General features: G+C 48.8%; 1 protein-coding gene across 1 annotated transcript in view; it reads left to right on the top strand.

Annotated features, from left to right (window-relative positions):
* Nucleotides 1–21,338, top strand: part of LOC126524738 (fatty acid synthase-like) — a 307,228-nt gene that overhangs the window by 228,564 nt on the left and 57,326 nt on the right. Inside the window, exon 19 of the mRNA XM_050173018.3 lies at nucleotides 77–196. Within this exon, the coding sequence (XP_050028975.3) occupies nucleotides 77–196 (120 nt within the window). The remainder of the gene's footprint in view (nucleotides 1–76; nucleotides 197–21,338) is intronic.

Genomic DNA, 21,338 nt, shown 5'->3' with positions numbered 1-21,338 from the left:
GCAGTTACCGCGGTATTCCTTTTCTTCTTTTTCATAAAAAGTGAATAAAGAAGTCGTTTTTTGTCTGTCCGCTTAGGTTCTAATGAGAAGAAAGAATATCTAATTCACCGGTACCGAAAACTGGAAGCAAGAAACATCGCAAGTTCACGGAATCTGTCCTTTGAAAAACAAGTGCTTCGAGAAACTAAAGGAAAAGGTAAGGAACATTTTTACTTGTTTAAATTAGGGGAATTCCTTGCGTTTATTATGAGTCGTGACACTGCACAGCTGACAGGAAGAAATTTATCAGGAAGAGCAACTCAACATTTTACACTGCTTCGCCTAATTTATTAATAGCGAAGCATTCTTCACTCCGTCAACTAAGTTATTGGCCTGTATCTCGCTATTTTTTTAGGTGATCACAACGACAACGCAGTGCAAAACGAAGGAGCTAGTAAAAAGAAAGGCACAACACTTTAAATGTTATCGTACGCGACTTCTGCCCGAACTATAAATGAATACCTTGTGCCTGGAAGAACAAATCGCAGAACTGCACAATTAGCCATGACATCTTTGTGCGTCTTCAAATGCTGCTTTGCATAGAAGGCCGAGCATCCTTTGCTCTCCATTTGAGGCCAATAGTACGAGGGTCCGATCGGCTGCGTTGTCGCCTTGGTCAGGTCGCTCTAAGAATGCTCATACATTTAGTGTGTAAGTGCGTGTAGCAAGTGAATAAACTTCCCTCTTCTAGCTGAGATCAACAAGACTCGAACGTGCACTGGAATGTTTTACGCGGCATGGCGAAACCCATAACTACGCTCGTCGGCAACGTATTCTGGGAAAACCAGCCGGCAGAAGGGGAAACAAAGTTTCTGCAGTTATGTACAAGCCGCAGAGGTGTCGGACTGAGTGAAATAGCCCCATTTACATATGCACTCGCAGCCAAGTCAATACCAAAGCTAGGATAAAGAGTACCCCTGTAGGTGGTTAGTATTTTACTGGCACAGCACCTTGAGAGGACACGCCCATGGGTCCTCAATCGGAGATCAACCCGTGAGCAAAAGTAAATGGACCACGGGGTCGCCGCTAAAACAGAATTTCTTTGTAATTAACACGTATAAGCGAAAACTGGCGTAACTTGTATAAGCGAAAACTGGCGAGTGCACTAGAAAATTCGTAATGCCAAGTTTGCACTGCAATCTTTCATTTGAAGTTGCATTCACACAGAGGGGAGAAAATGAGTTTTATCGCGCAATCCCTAGTCCGTATACTTTTGCTCGTGGCTGTACCTTTAGCAATCTACAAAGGTGCAGGTGCTTTGAAGAAAACGATTATCGCAGCGATGGCAAAAACTATTTTGATGAAATGTCTCTCCAAGAAATCAGCCCGGCAAACATAAATGACGAAGTGGTGAGTAAGCCCCGACAACAAAAGCCGAATCGATGACGAAAAATCAGCTATTCGATAAGGTTTGCGAGTTCGGGTGGTTGCGAAGGTGCGGGGGCGTTAGCCACCCCTCAGTCTCTGGCCAGATTTGGTGCATTGCTCAACAGACAGTACCCAAATTGCAGCAAGTGCGAAACCACAGAGCACTCACTTTCGCACTGTGTTGCCACAAAGGGCATGTGGGGCATAACCAAACGCATTTTTGGCGTTCCAACTCGCGCATACAGTACGAGGCAACAAGCTAGGCTTGGTCAGTTAGTCTTCTCAGTCGTACGTTTTGTGCTGTGGCAATGCCGTTGCTTGGCGGAAGAGCCGCACCAACTACGTCGCACCGCATTTCCTGAAGTGCCGGGAATTCGAGCCAATACACTGAAATACCTGGCGTCCCAACTAGATACTAATGCTGAAAAAAGTTTCTGAGGCAATGGCACACGTTTTTCAGTGTTACAAGGGGTGGAATAGTATTCCCGATATTACCTTAATAAAATCCCTGCATTAGGGTATCTTTTTTTCATATAATGGCGGTGTTGACAAGCCGTATGTAACCTGCCAAGCGCGCTACAGTTCGTAAGCCTAGCTATTGTTAGGATGCCAACTTGTTACTGTAACTATACCCGGCGGCAACTTTCTGTTGCAGTGCAGCAGAAACTACAGATCCAAAGCACACTTGCTTTTTACCGCGCATTTGCATGTAGTTCATGAATGTAAGCAACTGGAAGCTGCGTAGCGTAAAAGAAAGCACACAAATGATTACCCTAATGTATTTGTTAAAGTTTTATTTCATAACAAATAAGAGAGAGAGAGAGAGAGAATGAAGAGGAAAGGCAGGGAGGTTAACCAGATATGAGTCTCCGGTTTGCTACCCTACACTGGGGATGGGGAATAGGGGTTAGAATGATGACAGAGAGGAAAACGCAAAAAAGGAAAAAAAAAACACGCACACGTGGAGACACACACACACAAAAGGCGTTCCAGTTATAAACTTGCTGGGGAAAAGTATTTCCCTTGCTTGCTCTTAGTTTGGGCCTTCTGGTCTCCATGTCTGCTTTTCCTAGTCCCATAAACCACCAGCAAAACATCGGCACTACTTGGCGTAGTAACACAAGAGCAGAAGCTAGGAACGTGCAGGCGTGTGCGCGTACCTGTGGCCCAGGGGCGTAGCCAGGGGGGGGGGGGGGGGGGGGCTTCTGGGGCTTCAGCCCCCCCCCCCCCCGAAATTTTTTCGTGCTGTGATGCACCGCCAACCAAAACAACCCACGGCGCTGGCAATCATTCTGGATTTTCTCTAGAATGTATTTTTCGCGCCTGAAAAAACATTTCGCCGCGGAGGTGGTGAACTCGGGCTGGATTTCGTGGCGACGCCCATGCACCTGGTGTCACATAACGCAATAATCCCCATCCGAGCACAAAGTTTCGAGGGTGCTTTGATGGCGAGCGGGCCCGCCGTGGCATCTCGCAGAGGCCGGAGAATCTACGGAGCGCATGGATTTGAATTAACAAACTTTAGAGGTATAAAGATCACATAATGTTTTGATGCGAAAGGTGCATTGACATTTCCAAAGTCGTGCTTTACATTTTCATTTCCGGATGTTTGTGGGTTTATTGTTTTTATTAACATTTGATGCCAAAGCTGCATTTACTTTTCTAAAGTCGTACATCAGACCATACAACGAAACAAGCCAAATTAATACACTATCAGACAAGTTGGCAAAGCACGCTGCGAGGTCCAATGAGACAAAGCGTTGTGATGGTTCATATTTGCCATCATGTCACAGAAAACAATATCAACATCTCTTTCACCTACGCCTAAGCATCCGTGCATGTCAAGACACTAAAGCCAGCAAAGGTAACTGCGTTCTTATTTATTTTTTCTACTTTGAATTTTATTCGCGAGGACACATTGAGCCTCTCCAATTTTTTGTTCTCGCTACCCGCGGGCTACCAGAGCCAGCCAGAGCTTCGGATCGGATCGGAAAACATTTATTGGGTTCTAGAAAAGAGATCTTCGCGGCTTCAGACGGCCTCTTCCATCTTCTGATGGATTCTTCTGTCTGCAATCACAGGGTTGGTGCCCTAGTCCAAGGCTCCACTGAGTATGGCCAACCCGCGAGCTCGCTCTACTAGGCGCTTTTGGCCGTTCAAGCTTACGCTTATGCATTTTTCATGTGTTGCCCTAACAACCGCGCGGCGGACTGCGGTGCGTGTTCGTTTTTCTCTGGCCGAGCGGATTTTGGCTTCGGAGAGTTTTGGACGCTTTATGGCGAGCAGACGAGAAAAAGAAGCAATGATCGCTCGCCGTCAACATTGCGGGGACTCGACAGATTGCAACGCGTTCGCTTGAGGGCATCACCGTCGTTTCGATGTTATCGCAACGTCTACGGAAAGTCTTATCTCGCCAGTGTAGGATAACGAGCAGCATGCATATGGTTCTCTGTGAACCAAGCGTTTCACATTTTCTTGGATTAGGTGCCCCAAGTAGGCATTCGGTTGTGGCCAAGGTGCTTCCCTTTGCGTTTCTTCATTTCGGTGCCCCCCCCCCCCCCCCCCACACACACACAAAAGACATTGTTGCCGCGCAGCCAATTGTCGCATGCTGAAAGTTCGATTTTGTTACTTCTTTTGCGAAAAGTAATGGGCCATGGTACTCTTACCTTGCCGCATACTCTTACTATATTATTGCGATAGCAATTAGGTGGACACTCAAGGCGCATTCCTGTCGTCGCCGTCATCTTCCGTATGCAGTCCAAGGGCGATAACATCGTCAGCGCGCGCCGCATGCTGTATGTGCGAGTGAAAGCGCAGCAGGGGGGTGGGTGGAGGGGGGAGCCGACGATGGTGGGTAAGTCTTGTGCGCGCAGCGGAGAAAAGCGGGAAGGAAGCGCGCCGCCTTCCGTCGCGCGCAATGCATCGGAGACGTGGAGGAAGGGGGTGCGGGCCTTAGGATTCTGTGATCTGTGATTGCGCAACATGTTTATTTGCCTTGTTTGACGCATTATGCAGGGTGTTTTAGCTAAATTTAGCCAGAGTTTAAAAATATGCCGATGCATAAGACGACGGGACAAATTTCATGTTGCTCACTTTTGTATGCATTGTGTAGCTATTTTTGTATTTTGTTTAATTAGATAACTAGTCAAGATTGATTAGCTAACTTCCGAAGCAACGAAGCTAGGAAAAAATTCAAATTAGAAAGTTTCAGAGCGCGTTGCAAAGTGTCCGAATAAACAGTTTCTGTCTTTCTATCTATTAAGTATTAGTGTTTTTCAGCACACTGCGGATTCCCGCGAAATACAAAAAACACAACGTGACATGCCCGCTTGCGTGTCGTGATTTCACTGCTCCCAAGCTTTCCGCACACAAGCAGCCATAGGTGCCACTTAAAAAGCGGCAGAGCAGCGACGCAAGCATTGGCTGTTCGATTTAAGGTAGCAACCGTTATCTCCTGTGCTGCCTAAAGCGACTGATGGACGTGGTTGTAGTGGTAGGTGGTAATTCCAGACAGCGATAAACAGACTATCGTGCATCGACCGCTAAAGCACGAGCAATTTCGTGATGCCTTTTTCCAACGAGGAAAAAGCAAACATGATTCTTGCCCTAGTAGCTGCAAGCAGACAGAGACGGCAGGCTGCAAGAATATTTCGAAGCTGGCACCCGGGTACGCGACTGAGCCCGATGACAATATTCAACACCTACGAGTTGCTGAAGCAAACCGGCAGCTTCACAAGAAAGAGGCGGAGAACTCGAGTCATAAATAATGAGGTTCGCTCCAACGTTTTGTCTTTCATGGCAGCTAATCCACACGCTAGCCCGCGCAGCGTGAGCGCACAGCTCGGTGTGTCCAACTCAACTGTCTGGATGATATTGAAAACAGTTGGGCTGCACCCTTATAACCTGCAGTTGCATAAATGTCTGGAGTCAAGGGATCTTCAAAAGAGACTCAACTTTGCGAATTGGAAATGGATAGGGAGAAACGGGCCTGTGCTGTGGCCGGCAATGTCATCCGACCTCAACCCTCTTGACTTTTTCTTCTGGAGCTATATTAAGGATCACGTATACACGACGGAAACGACGACTCCAGAAGCCTTACAGGAGAAGATAATTGAAGTCTGCCACAGCATTTCACCGACGGTGCTCAAGGCAGCGACAGCAAGCGTTTTCAGAAGGTCCCAGTGTTGTATCGCTGCAGAAGGTGACCTCTTCGAGCGCTTGCTGTGAAAGTGCATGAAACATAAACGTAAATTCAGTGGAAGACTACGTCTGGTCAATAATGATACTTTTATTCCACCATTTTCAGCCATCTGAAAACTGAGTTCTTTTTAAATTTAGGGATCTTCAATTTGCTTACAGCTATCGCGAAATGACGGACCTGTTGCTTCAGGCAGCACAAGCGATAACCGCTGCACCTGCTTATCGCTATAACGAACTTTTGCGAGGGGAAGGACGACGACGAAGTGATCCTATTGCTGAGTGTTTGTTCTCCGTCACCAGTATTTTGTGGTAATTCTCGCTTTCTTCCGGGGAACACTGTTCCCTGCCCGACGGGAATGGAAGTGGAGCCACCCGCACTCCGACCTGATGTAGCGGCGCCCGCGTCGGCAGCCTCAAGGAAGCGGAACAGCCTCTCGAGCGACAGCGAGGCTACCCTGATAGACTCGACCGAGAGCGACGACAGCTCCGACGACGACTACGTGACTGTCCTGAGCAAGAAAGCAAAGCGGCGGATGCTTGGGGCCTCTGTGGACACATCTACTATGAGGACTCCGCAAAGTTCGCCAAAGTACACCATCCTTTTCTTACCTGTGCTACCCACCGACAACATGAGGTTCCTCAACAGGCAAGTTGCATCGGTTGAACTCGAGAGACTGTTGCCAAATGGCATTGAGGACGTACGAGTCAACCCTCGGAAGAATATTGTCGCGGTAGACGTCGCCCAAGCGTCGGCGTTAGATTCTCTGCGAGCTGTCACTGTTCTCGGTGGCATGAACGTCCGTACCATCATCCCGATGGGAAAAGAAACTACTACAGGCGTCATATATGACATTGATGCGGCCATTTCAGGCGAGGATTTACCACTTTTGATAAAGCCTGCCAATCATGGGACCCACATACTACAGGTGGCCCGTCTCGGAACTTCCAGATGCGTGAAAATTGTCTTTAAAGGTGACTGCCTTCCATCGCATGTGAAGGTAGGTCATTTTCGACATGCTGTCCGGCCCTTTGTTCCCAAGCCGCTTCAGTGCAGAAACTGTCAGAAATTCGGCCACGTGAGCGCCGTCTGTGGAAAGTCTGTTATATGTTCCCGCTGTGCAGCACAACACTCTGCAGGCAACTGCCAGGCAAAAACTTATAAGTGTCCGAACTGTCAAGGACCCCACGATGCCTCATCAAAGGATTGTCCTAGAGTTAGGCGAGAACTCTCCATTTTGAAGAAAATGGTTAGGGACCGGTCGACCCATCGTGAAGCAGCTGCTGACGTCAGGCGACGTCGTTCTCGTCGCAGACGCTCATCAAGGAATTCTGCTCTCCGCACAAAGAATACGCGTGCCGCACAGCCTCTTGCTGTTGAATCTGCTCCAACCTCAGTGCAGAATGTTTCCAAACCGTGTATAGATAACGGAGCATCTGAAAAGACTGCCGTGAATGAGGAATGGCCACCACTGCCAAGGATAAGCCCCGTGGAAAAACCCCAACAAGGAAAGGCACCACAATGCTCCACCCCTCACCCAGATGAGCTGACAGAGCATGACCGCCGAATTGTAACAATGCTCAAGTCTTTGATAAATGCGATTCGCACGCTTGTGGGCAACTCGAATACGCCAACAGCTCGAAGCGCAGTTCAAGTGTTGGATGCCCTGAGCCCAGTGCTTGCAAATCTTGCATAAGCCCAATGGCTCTTCCACTGCCTTCACTCCGTGATGAAGTGCGTAGCGCGACAATTTTCCAGTGGAATGCCAGAGGACTTAAATCACGGATTTCATGTTTCCGCCAATACGTTTTCACGAACCGATTTCCTGTAGTGGTAATATGTGAACCGAACGTGTCGAAAGCGCTAAGACTCTCTGGATACGAAGCCTTTATGGCGTCACCGTGCGGGCAACCCAGCAAAGTAATTGTTTACATCCGTACAGAACTTACTTACATCCCACACTCAGTGCAGCCTCATGATGGAAACCAATACGTGTGTCTCCGCATTACAAAGAATAAAGTGGCCTTCACCCTTATCGGCGCCTACATATCCCCATATAGTCGGTTCGACGGCGACCGATTGCGAGACATCCTGACGGCAACTACTGGACCCTGGATTATCACAGGAGATTTTAATGCTCATCACTTGGCTTGGGGAAGCTCCAGAATAGATTCCAGGGGCCGGAAACTTGTGGAATTTGCTTCCGACCATGAACTTTGCATTATGAACGATGGCAGTCCGACGTACTTGCGTGGTGCGAACTATAGCAGTTGCCTAGACTTGACCTTGGTGTCACGGCAACTTGGTCAAAATGTTCGATGGTTCTCTGACATCGAGACTCATGGTAGTGACCATATTCCCACCTACTTAATTATCAATGGATTTGGAAGCTTCTCCTCTTGTACTTCCCGACAAGCATATATAAGGTGGTCAACGTATAAGACAAAGGTGGAAGAGGCATGCAAAGAAGGATTTACCGGCACCATTGAAAACCTTATTACAAGTGTACTGGAATCGTCTAAGTACACATTTACATCTGCGAAAAAAACGTACGGATTTTGACATGGAACTTGAGCGACTTCGAACGATTCGCAGAAGAGCCGAGAGGCGATACAGGCGCACGAAGTCAATTAATGACCTTAGAGTCGCTCGACGTATACAGAAGAAAATCCAACGTCGTATGGACAGGTTGGAGGAACAACGGTGGAAGACGTTCTGCGAATCACTTGACCCCCGCAAGCCTCTGTCTATCATATGGAGGACGGTGCGCGGCCTTGGCTCGTCTCCACAGCAACGACACCCATTCTCAGCCCTAGCCCTCCATCAAGGCCGCTCACAGGTCGATATAGCCGAAGATTTCTGTGTGAAGATTGCGGGCAGTGTGGTCACCATCAATAGTGAAATTCTGGGTGAAGTTCCTGCGGCACGCTTCCCAGAATTGAATGTGTCCTTCTCACTTGAGGAATTGGACGCTGCTCTGGCCTCATGCAGGCGCTCATCGTCGCCAGGACCAGATGGCATCACCTACGCTGCTTTATGCCACCTAGGTGAGGATGGCCGAAGCAGACTGCTGGAATGTTATAACCAGTCATGGAATGATGGCGTCGTTCCTGAGCGGTGGAAGTCCAGCCGCTTGATACCACTCCTGAAGCCTGGAAAGTCGCCACTTGACCTAGCGTCCTACCGACCCATTGCGCTGTCCAGCTGTGTTGGGAAGGTCATGGAAAGAATGATTCTCACCCGCCTAGAATGGTATCTTGAGCGCCACAACGTATACCCCGATGCCATGGCTGGTTTTAGAAGAGGCCGTTCCTCTATTGACAACGTCATCGACCTAGTCTCGTCTGTACAACAGGAAAAACACCACAAGCGTATATCGGTTGCACTATTCCTCGACGTGAAAAGCGCCTATGATAATGTAACGCATGAAGCCATCCTTGATGCCCTGGAAAATAATGGAATAGGTGGACGCATGTTTCGGTGGATTCGGAGCTATCTATTCAAAAGATCCTTCTTTGTGCACAGTGCAGATGGCCGAACTGCTGACCATTACACTTACCGTGGCGTCCCTCAGGGTGGGGTTCTTAGCCCCACTTTGTTCAACCTTGCAATCCTTGGCCTTGCCGACGTTCTACCACATACAGTAAACCTTTCTATATATGCTGACGACATATGCATATGGGCCTCGGCAGTTACACGTCTCCAGGTGCGTGCACGGCTCCAAAAAGCAGTGACCCTAACATCATCGTACCTGCGTGCGCAAGGCCTCAGCATTTCGACCGAGAAGTGCGCCTTAGTCGCCTTTACCCACAAGCCCATGACCTGGTACCCCATTTCTATTGACCACCAACCGATTTCCTACGCAAAAACTCACCGATTCCTAGGCGTTATTATAGACAGAGACCTTTCATGGAGCCCCCACATCACATATTTGAAGAAGAGGCTTACTTCTATCTCCCACATACTAAGGTTTCTCGCCGGTAAAACGTGGGGCACATCCGTGGCATCTATGCTTCAACTATACAGGACGCTCTTCCTGGGATACTTGCGATACAGCACACCAGTGCTGTCCAATACTAACAAAACTAACATCCATGTCCTACAGAGCATTCAAGGCCAAGCCCTTCGAACATGTCTGGGGCTACCTCGAAATGCTTCAACCGTGGCAACAATTGCCACCGCGAGAGACCACCCAATAAGGACCTATATAGATATCGACGCGCTCCGGGTGCATGTTCGCCATATATCCCGAGTCCCTGACCACCATCTCGCTCGATTGCCTGAGAAAAGACCCAGGGCAGCGTTCTCCAGATCAATTGCGGCTAACCGGCACTCTTTGTCTTTGAGGCACTCACCCGCAACAAGAACGCCATCCCCTATGTGGTGCTTGAAGAAGCCTCCTGTGTACCTTGCTGTTCCAGGAATAGTGAAGAAAGCTAGCCTGACCACCGCGGCTCTCAAGCAGATCACACTGGAACTTCTGCATTGTTCATACTCTAACCGAATTCATGTTTACACGGATGGTTCCGTTTCGGAAAATTCTACGGGCGCCGTTGTTCTACCATCTCAATCGGTCGTCATCAAGTTTACGACATCACACGTAACGACATCTACAGGCTCTGAACTGGCCGCTCTTCGCGCTGCTGTCGAATACATTGAAAAAGAACCGCCCAACAAATGGGCAATATTTTGTGACTCGAAAGCAGCCCTCCAGAGCTTGAGAAGTTTACGACGTGGCAATTATGAACAGCTGGTGTCACAAATCCACGAAACCTGCCATTGCGCTTCTGAAAGAGGACATAATATCATATTTCAGTGGCTGCCGGGACATTGTGGCATCGTTGGTAATCACCTCGCCGATGACGCTGCCCGACGTGCCCAGGCTGGCTCACCGACACTCCTTATACCTTTATCCAGAGTCGACGCTGCAAGAGAGCTTCGCAGTCTCGCTCGTACAATCACGTTAGGTTGCTGGCATACACCTCAGAACTCTAAGTGCCGTTTACACAGCCTCGACCCATCACTGAAACTTACATTACCAGCGAACCTTCCACGACGTGACGCAACACTGCTGTGTCGGCTGTGGGTAGGAGTAGCATTCACCAACTCCTACAGCTATCGTATTGGAATGGCGGATTCACCTATGTGCGCGAAGTGCAAGTGTGAAGAGACCATCAGTCACCTTCTGTGCCACTGTTCTCGCTTCGATAATCAACGCGAGACTCTCCAGTGTGCCTTAAATAGACTGGATGACAGGCCATTTACGGAAGCGAAGATCTTGGGGGCCTGGCCTCATAGTTCAATGGCCCAGAAAGCAGTTCGAGCGCTTTTTCGCTACCTGAGGGAAACAGACCTGAGTGCCAGACTGTAGACATCCTATACCTAAGTTCTCTCTCTCCCTCTTTCACTCCCCATTCCCCTGCCCACGTGTAGGGTAGCAAACTGGACTCAGTCTAGTTAACCTCCCTGCCTTTCTGTCCTCCCTTCTCTCTCTCTCTCTTTTGCGAGGGGAGCACATCGCTGGCGTAAACAGCACAACCGACGCCTAGGTGTCGCCTAGGTGTCGCCCTGTCGCCTTTTAAGTGGTAGCGCGCCTATGGCTGTTTGTGCGATGAACGTTGGGGAGCAGTGCAATCACGACGCGCAAGCGGTCATGTCACTAGTTTTGTAGTTCGCGGGCATCATCAGTAAGTTAAATACACTAATACCTAATGTATATATAGAAAGACAGAAACTGTTTATTCGGACGCTTTGCAAACCGCTCTGCAATTTTCTAAATGGAATTTTTTTCCAGACTTTGTTACTTCAGAAGTTGGTTTATTAATCTTGACTAAAAATATAATTAAGCAAAATACAAAATATAGCCTGACACACTACGTACAAAAGTGAGCAACATGCACTTGGTCGCGTCGTCTTCGAGTGTATCGGCATATATTTGACCTCTGGCTAAAATTAGCTGAAACACCCTGTATAAAGTGACTTTTGCTTAGATACGTAGATTTATTGGTTACTTATACGTATATTTCAATATCTTGTTGCGAAGTTTTGTGGATACATGCAGGGAACTTTGTTTCCAGAGACACTTTTTTTTTTCTTTTTAACAATCATTATCTTGGAATTTGCGCATTCCATTGTACTTCGAATTTCTAACGTATGTATTGCAGAGCTGCTGCTTTTTATATGTGATCTCTGTTTCGACTACGATTTCTGTGCAATTACAATACGCAACCGGTGACAGCTGCTCCTGCGCAGTACATTGGAATGAAGGACAGCGTCACTGAGATTTTTGCCTGGCCGTTGCATATGTACAAAAATGTAAACAAGGCTTTCGAATGACAAAGTATCATTAACATATTTGTCCTCCACTTGTTCATTTCACGACCTTTACATTTATCATATCAGCGGCGCGCACTGCTTTGCTGGTTTCGCACTGATATAGTTCTAAAGTTCGTGTGACATTTTCTTTCTTAATAAATAGACAAACAACATGGAAGCGTTGATATCAGTTACTTATGGCACAACTTTTAGGACATAAGTATATATTCTTTTATGAAAAAACACATATTTTACTTGTCTTGACAGTGCGTAGCGTTCAAGAATTTGTTTGCAGCATCTTTGGCAATTGCAATGCAGTTATTATTCATGTATTTGATCCCTCGGCAAATTCTGTGAGTAGGCCAAGCTCCAACGTGAGCCCCCCCCCCGAATGAAATTTCTGGCTACGCCACTGCTGTGGCCGTGCTACCAGAGAAAGTTGGCGTTGGGTATATTTTTGGAAACCAGTATGAACAAGTCACTAAATTTCTTGAAACCTGTTTCTGTAGGAGTAGTTGTAAATATATAAAGAAAAATAACATTTATTATTCCCGAAGGAACAAAGGCCTCTGTCCAGGCTATGTGGTATAAATGTACTTTCGCATCATAGAGACGCACGTGCCGTTCGCTTCTCGTGAAGTACATGCGGATCTCTTGAGGCGCACATACCTTACACATACGAAGTGGCACTGGGTATCTGCCCTTAAACGCAAGGAAATAAAAAAACGCACACACACACACACACACACACACACACACACACACACACACACACACACACACACACACACACACACATATATATATATATATATATATATATATGTGTGTGTGTGTGTGTGTGTGTGTGTGTGTGTGTGTGTAATAGTTGGTGGCTCGCTCGCGGAACTAAAAGGCATAACCTGGCGGCCTAGCCATTCTCTCACAAATGGTGGAGGTTGCTTTCCAGTCCTTTCCTCTATTGAGTTTCCCCACAGCACACCTATATAAACGTGGAGAAGGGAAACTGTACCTTCCACAGTGCAACGGAAATAAGAGTAGTGGTGGCGTTGTGAAATGAAGTATGCGACCAAAAGATGGCGCTAGACAAATCTATACTAATGCCATCATTATTACGTAGTGAGCAATATGGCCGCTACGGTAGCGGCTGGTGGGGCTCGTGGCGCTGCTCGCTCACTGGTTTTGGGCGCTTTGCTACCGCTTTCGGGGCGGTATTCGTGTGTACGGTACTCTGACATGACTACAGATTTCTTTATTATGTCGCCAGGTGACCGAGATGCCTCAACTGTAAAAAAAAAAAACAAGAAAAAAAACACGCACTTCAAACAAGTAAGCGTATATCGTTCATTGTCATGGTGAATGAAGCAGCACATGTCACAATTTTCGTACAAGTCTAGTTAATGATGTCAATCACTGAGTTTACAACGTACAGAAACACAGATAGCCATGTATTTATTGAAATCAAAAGCTGAAATTGAGGTGTCTCATTATGTTCGGCCAAAGCAGGGAGAATGACGTTGCAAACAGCGATATTTATGCTGGGCTACCCTTGTACTTGTATTGTGTACAATACTGATTGACGTGCTTCACATTATATTGTGAACGTTCAAAGATTTCAGTTATATTAAAAAATGAAACATAAAAGTTCTCGGCAAATATGTGCTTTCCGCAAAGTAAGCTCCAGCTGCAATGCCACATTCTTTCATAACACATTCCCGAGACGCACAAAGTGCAGGGGTAAAAACGTTATGCTAAATTTTACATCACGCATTGTCTGCTGTTGATATTTGAAATGCGAAGCAGTGCTTTTTTACTCACCGGTGCACACACCGAGAGGCTGCAAGTTAATCCATTTTCGTGGGTAGTTTCCAAAAGGACTGTGCTCGGTTCCCAGCGGGGAATTTTCACTCTAGCGAGCACATATTTAAAAAAAGAAACACATCATTACGCGGCCAGACGCAGCAGATCACTAACCACGGAAGCCATGCATGCAGCTGTTATGGCAGTAAAACGCCGCAGCTGATAAAATTCACCGTCCTTGAACACGTTCGCTTCGTGGCGGCTGTCGAATGTTGGACGCATAAACTTCCTGAGATATTATTGTTATCTAATTAAAACGAACCTGCGTGATGGTGCTAAAAGAAAACGACCACCCCGTTCACAAACGTTACCGCCGAAAAATTTTAATCGATAAAAGGCACGTACAGCAATCGATACCAGTGGGCTGCTGCATATCGGAAGCCAGTGACGTATCATAACGTTTATTCAAATAAAACAAAGACTATAATAACAGAAGTCTACTAAAAACAACTGTCTACTTATTTTGTAACAAAACTACATGTTAATTATGTTTGTCGGCTATTATATGTACATGTATAGATCAAATATTTAGTTGCGTTCAGCGGCCCTAGCAGAAAAATAGAAATTAAAGTATGCGACCAAATTACAGTAGCTGCACTTGTGCGCTTATGTTAGAACGCGCCACGGTTGATTTTCCGCCCTCTGTGGCGATCGGTGGAACTTGAGAGGGTGCCGGGCCTGGTTTCCGCTCCAGTACATCCTTGCAGTTCCCCTAGGGTCGCCATTTTTAGCACTGCCCTCGGCCATGTCGCAAGAGCAGCAGTTTAAGAGGGCAGCTTCCACTGTGTCTGCTTCTGCGGGGACACCTTGCTGCACCATCACTAGCACTCAGAAGGGTTCCCAGATGTTCGCTGGTCTCCACGCCGACAATGTTGATGACTGGTTGCAAAATTACAACCGCATGAGTGCATTTCACCTCTAGGACGATTTCGCGAAGCTCACTCAAGTTGCATTTTATCTAAGGAACACAGCAAAGGCTTAGTTTCTCAAACATGAGGGTGACTTCGTAGACTGGAGCTCTTTTAAAGAGCAGCCGCGACAGATTTTTGCCATCCCCACTGTACGCACAAAGATCGCGAAAATGAAGCTTGCCGAGCTTGTACAGGACACCGCTGAATCGTACACTTCATATACAGAAGACGTCGTCGCCTTTTGTAACCGTGTCAACAGCTCCATGGTGGAGAATGAACCCATGCGCCGTTTACTCAAAGGCACTGTGTGTGAAAAAAACCGAGACAGACGCTGGTGCCTGGTTCCACAAATTGTATCTTTAGCTGAACCAGCTCAACTTAATTCCGCCGATTCCACTCCTCGCGCAACATCAGCATGCGGGCATGTCGTCGTCATTGTTTGTGACCGGACCATTGTGGCACGTTGTAGTGCGCTACAGGACCCCCACTCTAGCGAAGGAGCTGTGAGCGGGACGAATGGCGAAGCACGGATGGCGATGATGTTATGCCCACGCGGCGAGTAGGACTGGCCTGGTTGAGAGGGAATGTGACAGCAGAAGTGGCTAAAATGTCAGAGTCCAAGTAGGCAGACTTGAAACGGTCGCCGCACCATATCTTCCCGGCCGTTGACGAGCAATAGAAGGTTTGTAGGTGCACGCTTGAGTACTTTGAATGGGCCATCATACAGGGGCCATAAGGGAGGACGCACAGCGTCGTGGCGCAGAAATATGTGCGTGCAGTTCTCAAGGCCAGGGTTAACGTGTACACGCGGGAAAGTCCTTGTTCGGGGGGGGGGACAGTACGCAGAGCGCTCCGTAGACGGTAGGTGAAGTTGAAGCGTCAGCAGGTACGGTGGGCGAGTAATCAAAAAATTCGTCAGGGATTCATAAAGGGGTGCCATACGTAAGCTCGGTGGCGCTGGTAGAAGAGTCCCGGCGAAGAGCATTGCGGATGCCACGTATATAGAAAGGAAGGCGCTTGATTCATAATGAAGGAAAAGTCGAAGCCATGAGTGAAGCCTTCCGTTGGCGGTGAACACGTTCAATGGTCCATTAGATATCGGGTGGTAAGAGGTAGCCTTGATGTAATTGATGTCGAGTAGGCGAGATAGATTTGCGGACAAGGTTGAGTCAAATTGACGACCACGGACAGTCGTAACGGTGGGACGCCACAGCGGTTAATCCAGAATGTGATGAGTGATGGTAAAGCGGGCGTCCGAGGTCGGGAATGTGACAAGAGGAGTCGCGGTGTGTCGATGTACTTTAAACTGTTGAAAGTTGAGGCACGGGCGTGACCAGCGACGAACGTCTACGTTGATAGGACGAAACATAATGAGAAGTGAGAAGTCCCTGAGTTGCGCGAATGTCAGGATAAGCCAAAGAATAGAGGGAATCAAAGTATGGGCGAGGCATGTAAGGACGAGGACATTCGGTCGAGGTATCACGAACGAGGGGCACGTCACAGTGAGTAAGCAAGATATCGTCAAACACCAGAGAGGTACCGCTTGTGCAAAGCAACTGGAGCTAGGCGTCGACGCTTTGAGCGGTAGCTATGGCCGTCAAGTCAATCACCGGTCGGCCGTGGTCCGTTGCATGGATGGCGGTGCGAGAAAGTGCGTCGACAACGGCATTGGATTTTACGCTGACGTGACGAAGGTCGCTGGTGAATTCAGAAATCTGGGCGAGCTGTCTGATGTCGTGCCGAGCGTGGGAGGTGCTGCTGGACGCAAGGGCGGAAGTCAGTGTTTTATGGTCGGTAAGGACATAAAAGGAGCGTCCTTCGAGAAAATGTTGAAAGTACTTCACAGCCAAATAGATGGCAAGCAGCTCTCGGCCGGACGTGCTGTAGCGGCGCTCAGGGGGTGCAAACTTCTTGGAAAAGGAGGCGATGGGCTGCCAAGCGCCAACAACTAACTGCGGCAAGACTGCACCGACAGCGGTGTCCGATGCGTCAATCATGACAGATATTGAGGCGTCGCTCTTGGCATGGACGAGGAGCGTCGCGCCAGCAATGGCTGCTTTGATGCCTCTAAACGCACGGTCAGTGATGTCGTTCCCCGCCACTGGAGTATTCGGTGTCTTGAGTCCCGTGACAAGGTCTCGTAGAGAGCGCAGTATATTGGAGCAGCGAGGAATGAAGCGGCGGTAATACTTGGCGAGGCAAAGAAATTCGGGAATTTTCCTGGTGGTAGACGGCTCAGGATACTCACGGATGGCTGTGAAGCGGGTCCGAAGTGAACGAATGGTGAGCGCGTTGACGTGATGGCCGAGGAAATCTAACTCCGTAATACCGAACTCGCTCTTTGGACCGTTAACGACAACACCATACTTTTAAGTCTTGCGATCACTTCACGTAGATGGAGCTTGTGAGCTTCGGCAGTGGTGCTGTAGACTACGATCTCGTCAAGATAGACAAATCAGCAATTCAAGCCACTTATTATCTGGTGAACTAAACGCTGAAAGGTCTGGGCGACATTACGAAGACCCAAAGGCATGCTGAAATATTTGAACAGGCCAAAGCGTGTTACAATGGCGGTCTTCAGAAGATCTGAGGGTTCCACAGGAGTCTGGTGTAGGCCTTCACCAGGTTGAATTTGCTAAAAATGGTGCAGACGTGCAGTGTCGACGAAAAGTCCGGGATGTGAATGATTGGCTAACGGTCAGGGACAGGGGCCTTGTTAAGAGCACGGTAATCGCCGCAGTGGCGCCAGTCACCGGTCTTCCTGGGTACTATATGCAGTGGCCATTCCCAAGGACTGGAAGAGGGACGAATGAAGGAAAGGTGAAGAATGTGCTTAAGCTCTTCTTTGGCGACAGCTAGAGGATCCGGCGCGATGCGACGAGCCAGAGAAAACACGGAAAACCAGTCGTGACAGTATTATGTGTCACACTGTGAGCGACCGAGGACTTAAAGGAGGAGGGTCAGAAGACGTGCCGAAACTCAGCGAAGACGGCTGACCAAGGGTGGGGCACGGCCATGTGCGCGTGGAGGAGCCGAAGCGGTGGAGCGTGACAGGAAACTCCTCGGATGGTTAAGCTCGTCTCAGAGTTCAAGATGCGACTATGCCACACGTCGACGACGGGTTTGTAGTGCCAAGGAAAGTCGGCTCCGATGATGGGCTGGCGCACGGCCGCGATGAAAAAGATCCAGCGAAAGGTACATCTGAGGACGATGTGAAGAGTCATGGACTTGTGTCTGTAGGTCTGGATGGTAGTTTCTTTGACCGCGGGGAGAGGAGGCGAGTCGGGAGGATGGCGGCGCTCAGTGAACGTAGAATAAAGGACGCAAATCTCGGCGCCAGTGTCCACGAGATAGCGTACCTTGGGGACGGGGTCGGTGACGGGGATCAAGGCGGCTAGGTCTGTGGCTTGAAGCAGCGGTCGCCATCATGGCTCGCCAACCGTTTCCCACCTAGAAGCAGGGCTGGCGGCACATGTTTGCGCGAGAGCCATAGCGACGGTGGTGCCAGCAAAGAGCAACGAGAGGTGGAGAACGGCGTTCAATTTCACCGGGGCCAGTGCGGCGAGGTCGTGACGAAGACTGCGACCGGTGTGTTTGGATGGCAGCGAGATCAGCTCTCAGGCGGCTACTTGCCATGTGAGCTCCTCGTTAGCTTCGAGGAGACTCGCATAGCTATTGCCAGCGGCTGCGCCGCAGGACGGAGGGTCAGGAGGGCGATGAACTGTGGCCTCAGAGGAAAAACCGACATCCATAACCTTGTCAGCCAACTGGGCCAGAGATTTCACGTCGAGAATGAAGACGCGGTCAGGATCACGTGCACCTGCGGTTGAGAGCGTTGCAGGAAAGGTTCCCGGAGAAGTGCGCTGCCTGCTGAAGGAGCCAGGTCTCGAACCAAGGCTTGCACGCAACGCAATGTATCAAGTTTGCGGTCGCCGAGCTCCTCCAATGAAAGAAGTTGCTGTAATCGATGTTGCTCGGTTTCAGTGGTACGCTGAATGAGCGTCGTCTTAAGGTGGTCATAAGGGCGGTCCTTGGGCGGGGAGTGTAGACCATCGCGAAATATCGCGAAAAAGCGCTCCAACGACGTGGTCGAACAAGGTCAACTGCGAACTGAGGCAGTGGCGACGGAAAAAGGATTCGATTATAATTAACCAAAGTTCCAATTCCGACGACTATAACTCCGGCAGCTTGGGAGCGGAGTCCTCGGGATCGTGAGGTAGTGGCGCTGACGGCAGTACTTGATCGGGAAATGCCGAGGCCGTGGCTGAGTGGATAAAAGACGGACTACGAAGACAACGGGGCTCGAGCTCCTTGTCACGGTAGGCCCAGTGAAACGGCTGAGGCACCCGGAGCTGAGAGCGATGACGCGAAGTGCGGAGTCACGTATGTATGGGTGCAGAAAAACCAGACAGACGCATGTACCTGGTGTCCACAAATTATATATTTAGCTGAGCACGCTCAATCAGGCGGAAGCCTGATCCCGCCGATTCCACTAATCACGCACTGTCAGAGTGCTGGGCGTGTCATCGTCGTCTTTTGTGACCAGACCATTGTAGCACGTAGTAGCGCGGTACATCCCCTTCGCTACGTGCCAGCGCCTCGATAAATTTCATTCGATCCGCTTAAAGCCTGCCGCGTCTGTTCACAGGGCAAACAATGACAACGAGCTGCGTGCACTCATGCGTACCATCATTCGCGAGGAACTGCATGCACAAACTTTACCGTTTGCTTTCAACATCCATAAAGCATCGTGTGGTGACGGCCTACGTAACATCGTAATGGAAGAACTAGCTTCAGTGGCATGCGCGCAAGGTCGAAGCCCTCGGCCAATACGAACGCGCACTTACGCTGCGATTACTGCTGTGACATCACCCTAGTCGCAGCCTGCGCCACCTGCGTCTGCAACATGTGTCTCTGCCCTCTCCGCCAAAGTACCGGGTCACCCTTATGGCTATGCATGGCGGCCACCCCGACTAGTCTGCTATTACTGCGGCATGCGTAGCCATATTTAAAGGTTTTGCCGACTCCGTCAATAGGACGAAAGACGTGGTTATAAAGTGGTTCAGCGATATGTGCTCTCTGCCTATGACCTCAACAGCATTGCTGTTACCAACGTTACGGACGTCGGTTCCGATCTCTGGACAACGTCGGCTCAGCCGGAAGTTTCCATTAAGAGCGTGGTCATTTTTCTTCGCAGATGCGGCTCTCCTCCTCTTCCCTCCGTCCGGCCATTTCTTCTCTGAGCATCGCTCAGAAAATACATAGGGCAGCTTCAGGAGGCAAAGCTGCATCTTTCGGTCTACATTCAACCCCTCCGTGTCAAGTATACTGTTCGTGTTGGTAGAAGGTGTGCAGATTGAAGCCTTGGTTGACACCGTAGCTTCGCTTTCAGTCATTAGTGGTGATTTCTGTTCGCGTTTGCGAAAAGTGAAGGGCCCTACAATGGCCCACCGCTTTGTTGCCGTAACGCCGCTCTTCTTGCGTCCTCCGGAATTTGCACAGTGCGCGTATTTATTGAAGACATACGTCACCACATTCAGTGTCTCGTGTTGTCCTCCTGCACTCACGAATTCATCTCATTATGGGAGTTCCTCCCGTCCGCCTCAGCTTTGATCTCTTGCCATCAACGTGTAGTTCATCTGAGACACGCTAAATGTTCCTCTGAAGTCACCGCACACAGCCTGTGTTTCGTCACAGCTGCTGATTGCTTGATTCCACCTGACCATGAGGCTATTTTAACATTGACTTCGGAGAGCATCACTATCTGTGATATGTTTCTTGTACCATTCGGTAGCCACACCTGTAGCGAGCTCACCATCGCGCTTAGCCTGATGAGGTTTCGCTACGGAAGTGTGCTAGTCACGGCGCTTAACCAATCTCTTTCGCCGATGGCGATGTTCCAAGGCACGACGGTTACTTGCTTTACGGACACCGAGCGTGTCACTGCTCGTTCTTCTTAACGTGAAAACGCAGCCTCTGTCTTCACCTCCTGATGATGATGGTAGCAGTAGCTTTAACAGCCACGATAAATGACAATATTACTGTTTCCCAGAAAGAAGACCTTTGAGTTTTGCATGAGAAACACATCTTTATTTGACGTCCACTCAAACCTCCTCGGCTGCACTTCCGTCGCAGAGCATCGCACTGAATCCGATACAATATAACTGAAAATTACAAATGTCAATACAAAATAACTGAAAAGGACTTCCGGCTTGCAAGCGTTACTACTGGCGGAAATTAGCTAAAAAATTCTCAAACTCCTGAGTATTAAAGCCGTTGGCCATGGTGGTATTCCTGCGAACATAATAAAGTACAATATGTATCTTCTCTCAGAGCCACTTTGCCACATCATAATCAGCGCCTTGCACAGTGTCTCTTACCCAACTATACCAGAGATTGCGAGAGTGGTCCCCATATACAAATCTGGTGACCGAGAAAACCCGCGCAGTTATGGACCCATCTCAGTACATAGCATTTTGAGTACGCTTTTTGAAAGGATAACTAGGTCTCGTCTTAGTCGCTTTCTTAACGGAAGATGAAATACCTGTGCTGAAAAACACGGTTTCATTACCAATAGGTCGACAACCACAGCTGTCTTTACTCTGGGACAGTTGGTCAACTCAGTAATCTATAACAATGAAATA

This window comes from Dermacentor andersoni, chromosome 3 (genome assembly GCF_023375885.2).
Source record: "Dermacentor andersoni chromosome 3, qqDerAnde1_hic_scaffold, whole genome shotgun sequence".
Taxonomy (NCBI): Eukaryota; Metazoa; Arthropoda; class Arachnida; order Ixodida; family Ixodidae; genus Dermacentor; species Dermacentor andersoni.
The sequence above is the reverse complement of the archived record's forward strand: the minus strand, read 5'-3'. Positions and strand labels throughout refer to the sequence as shown.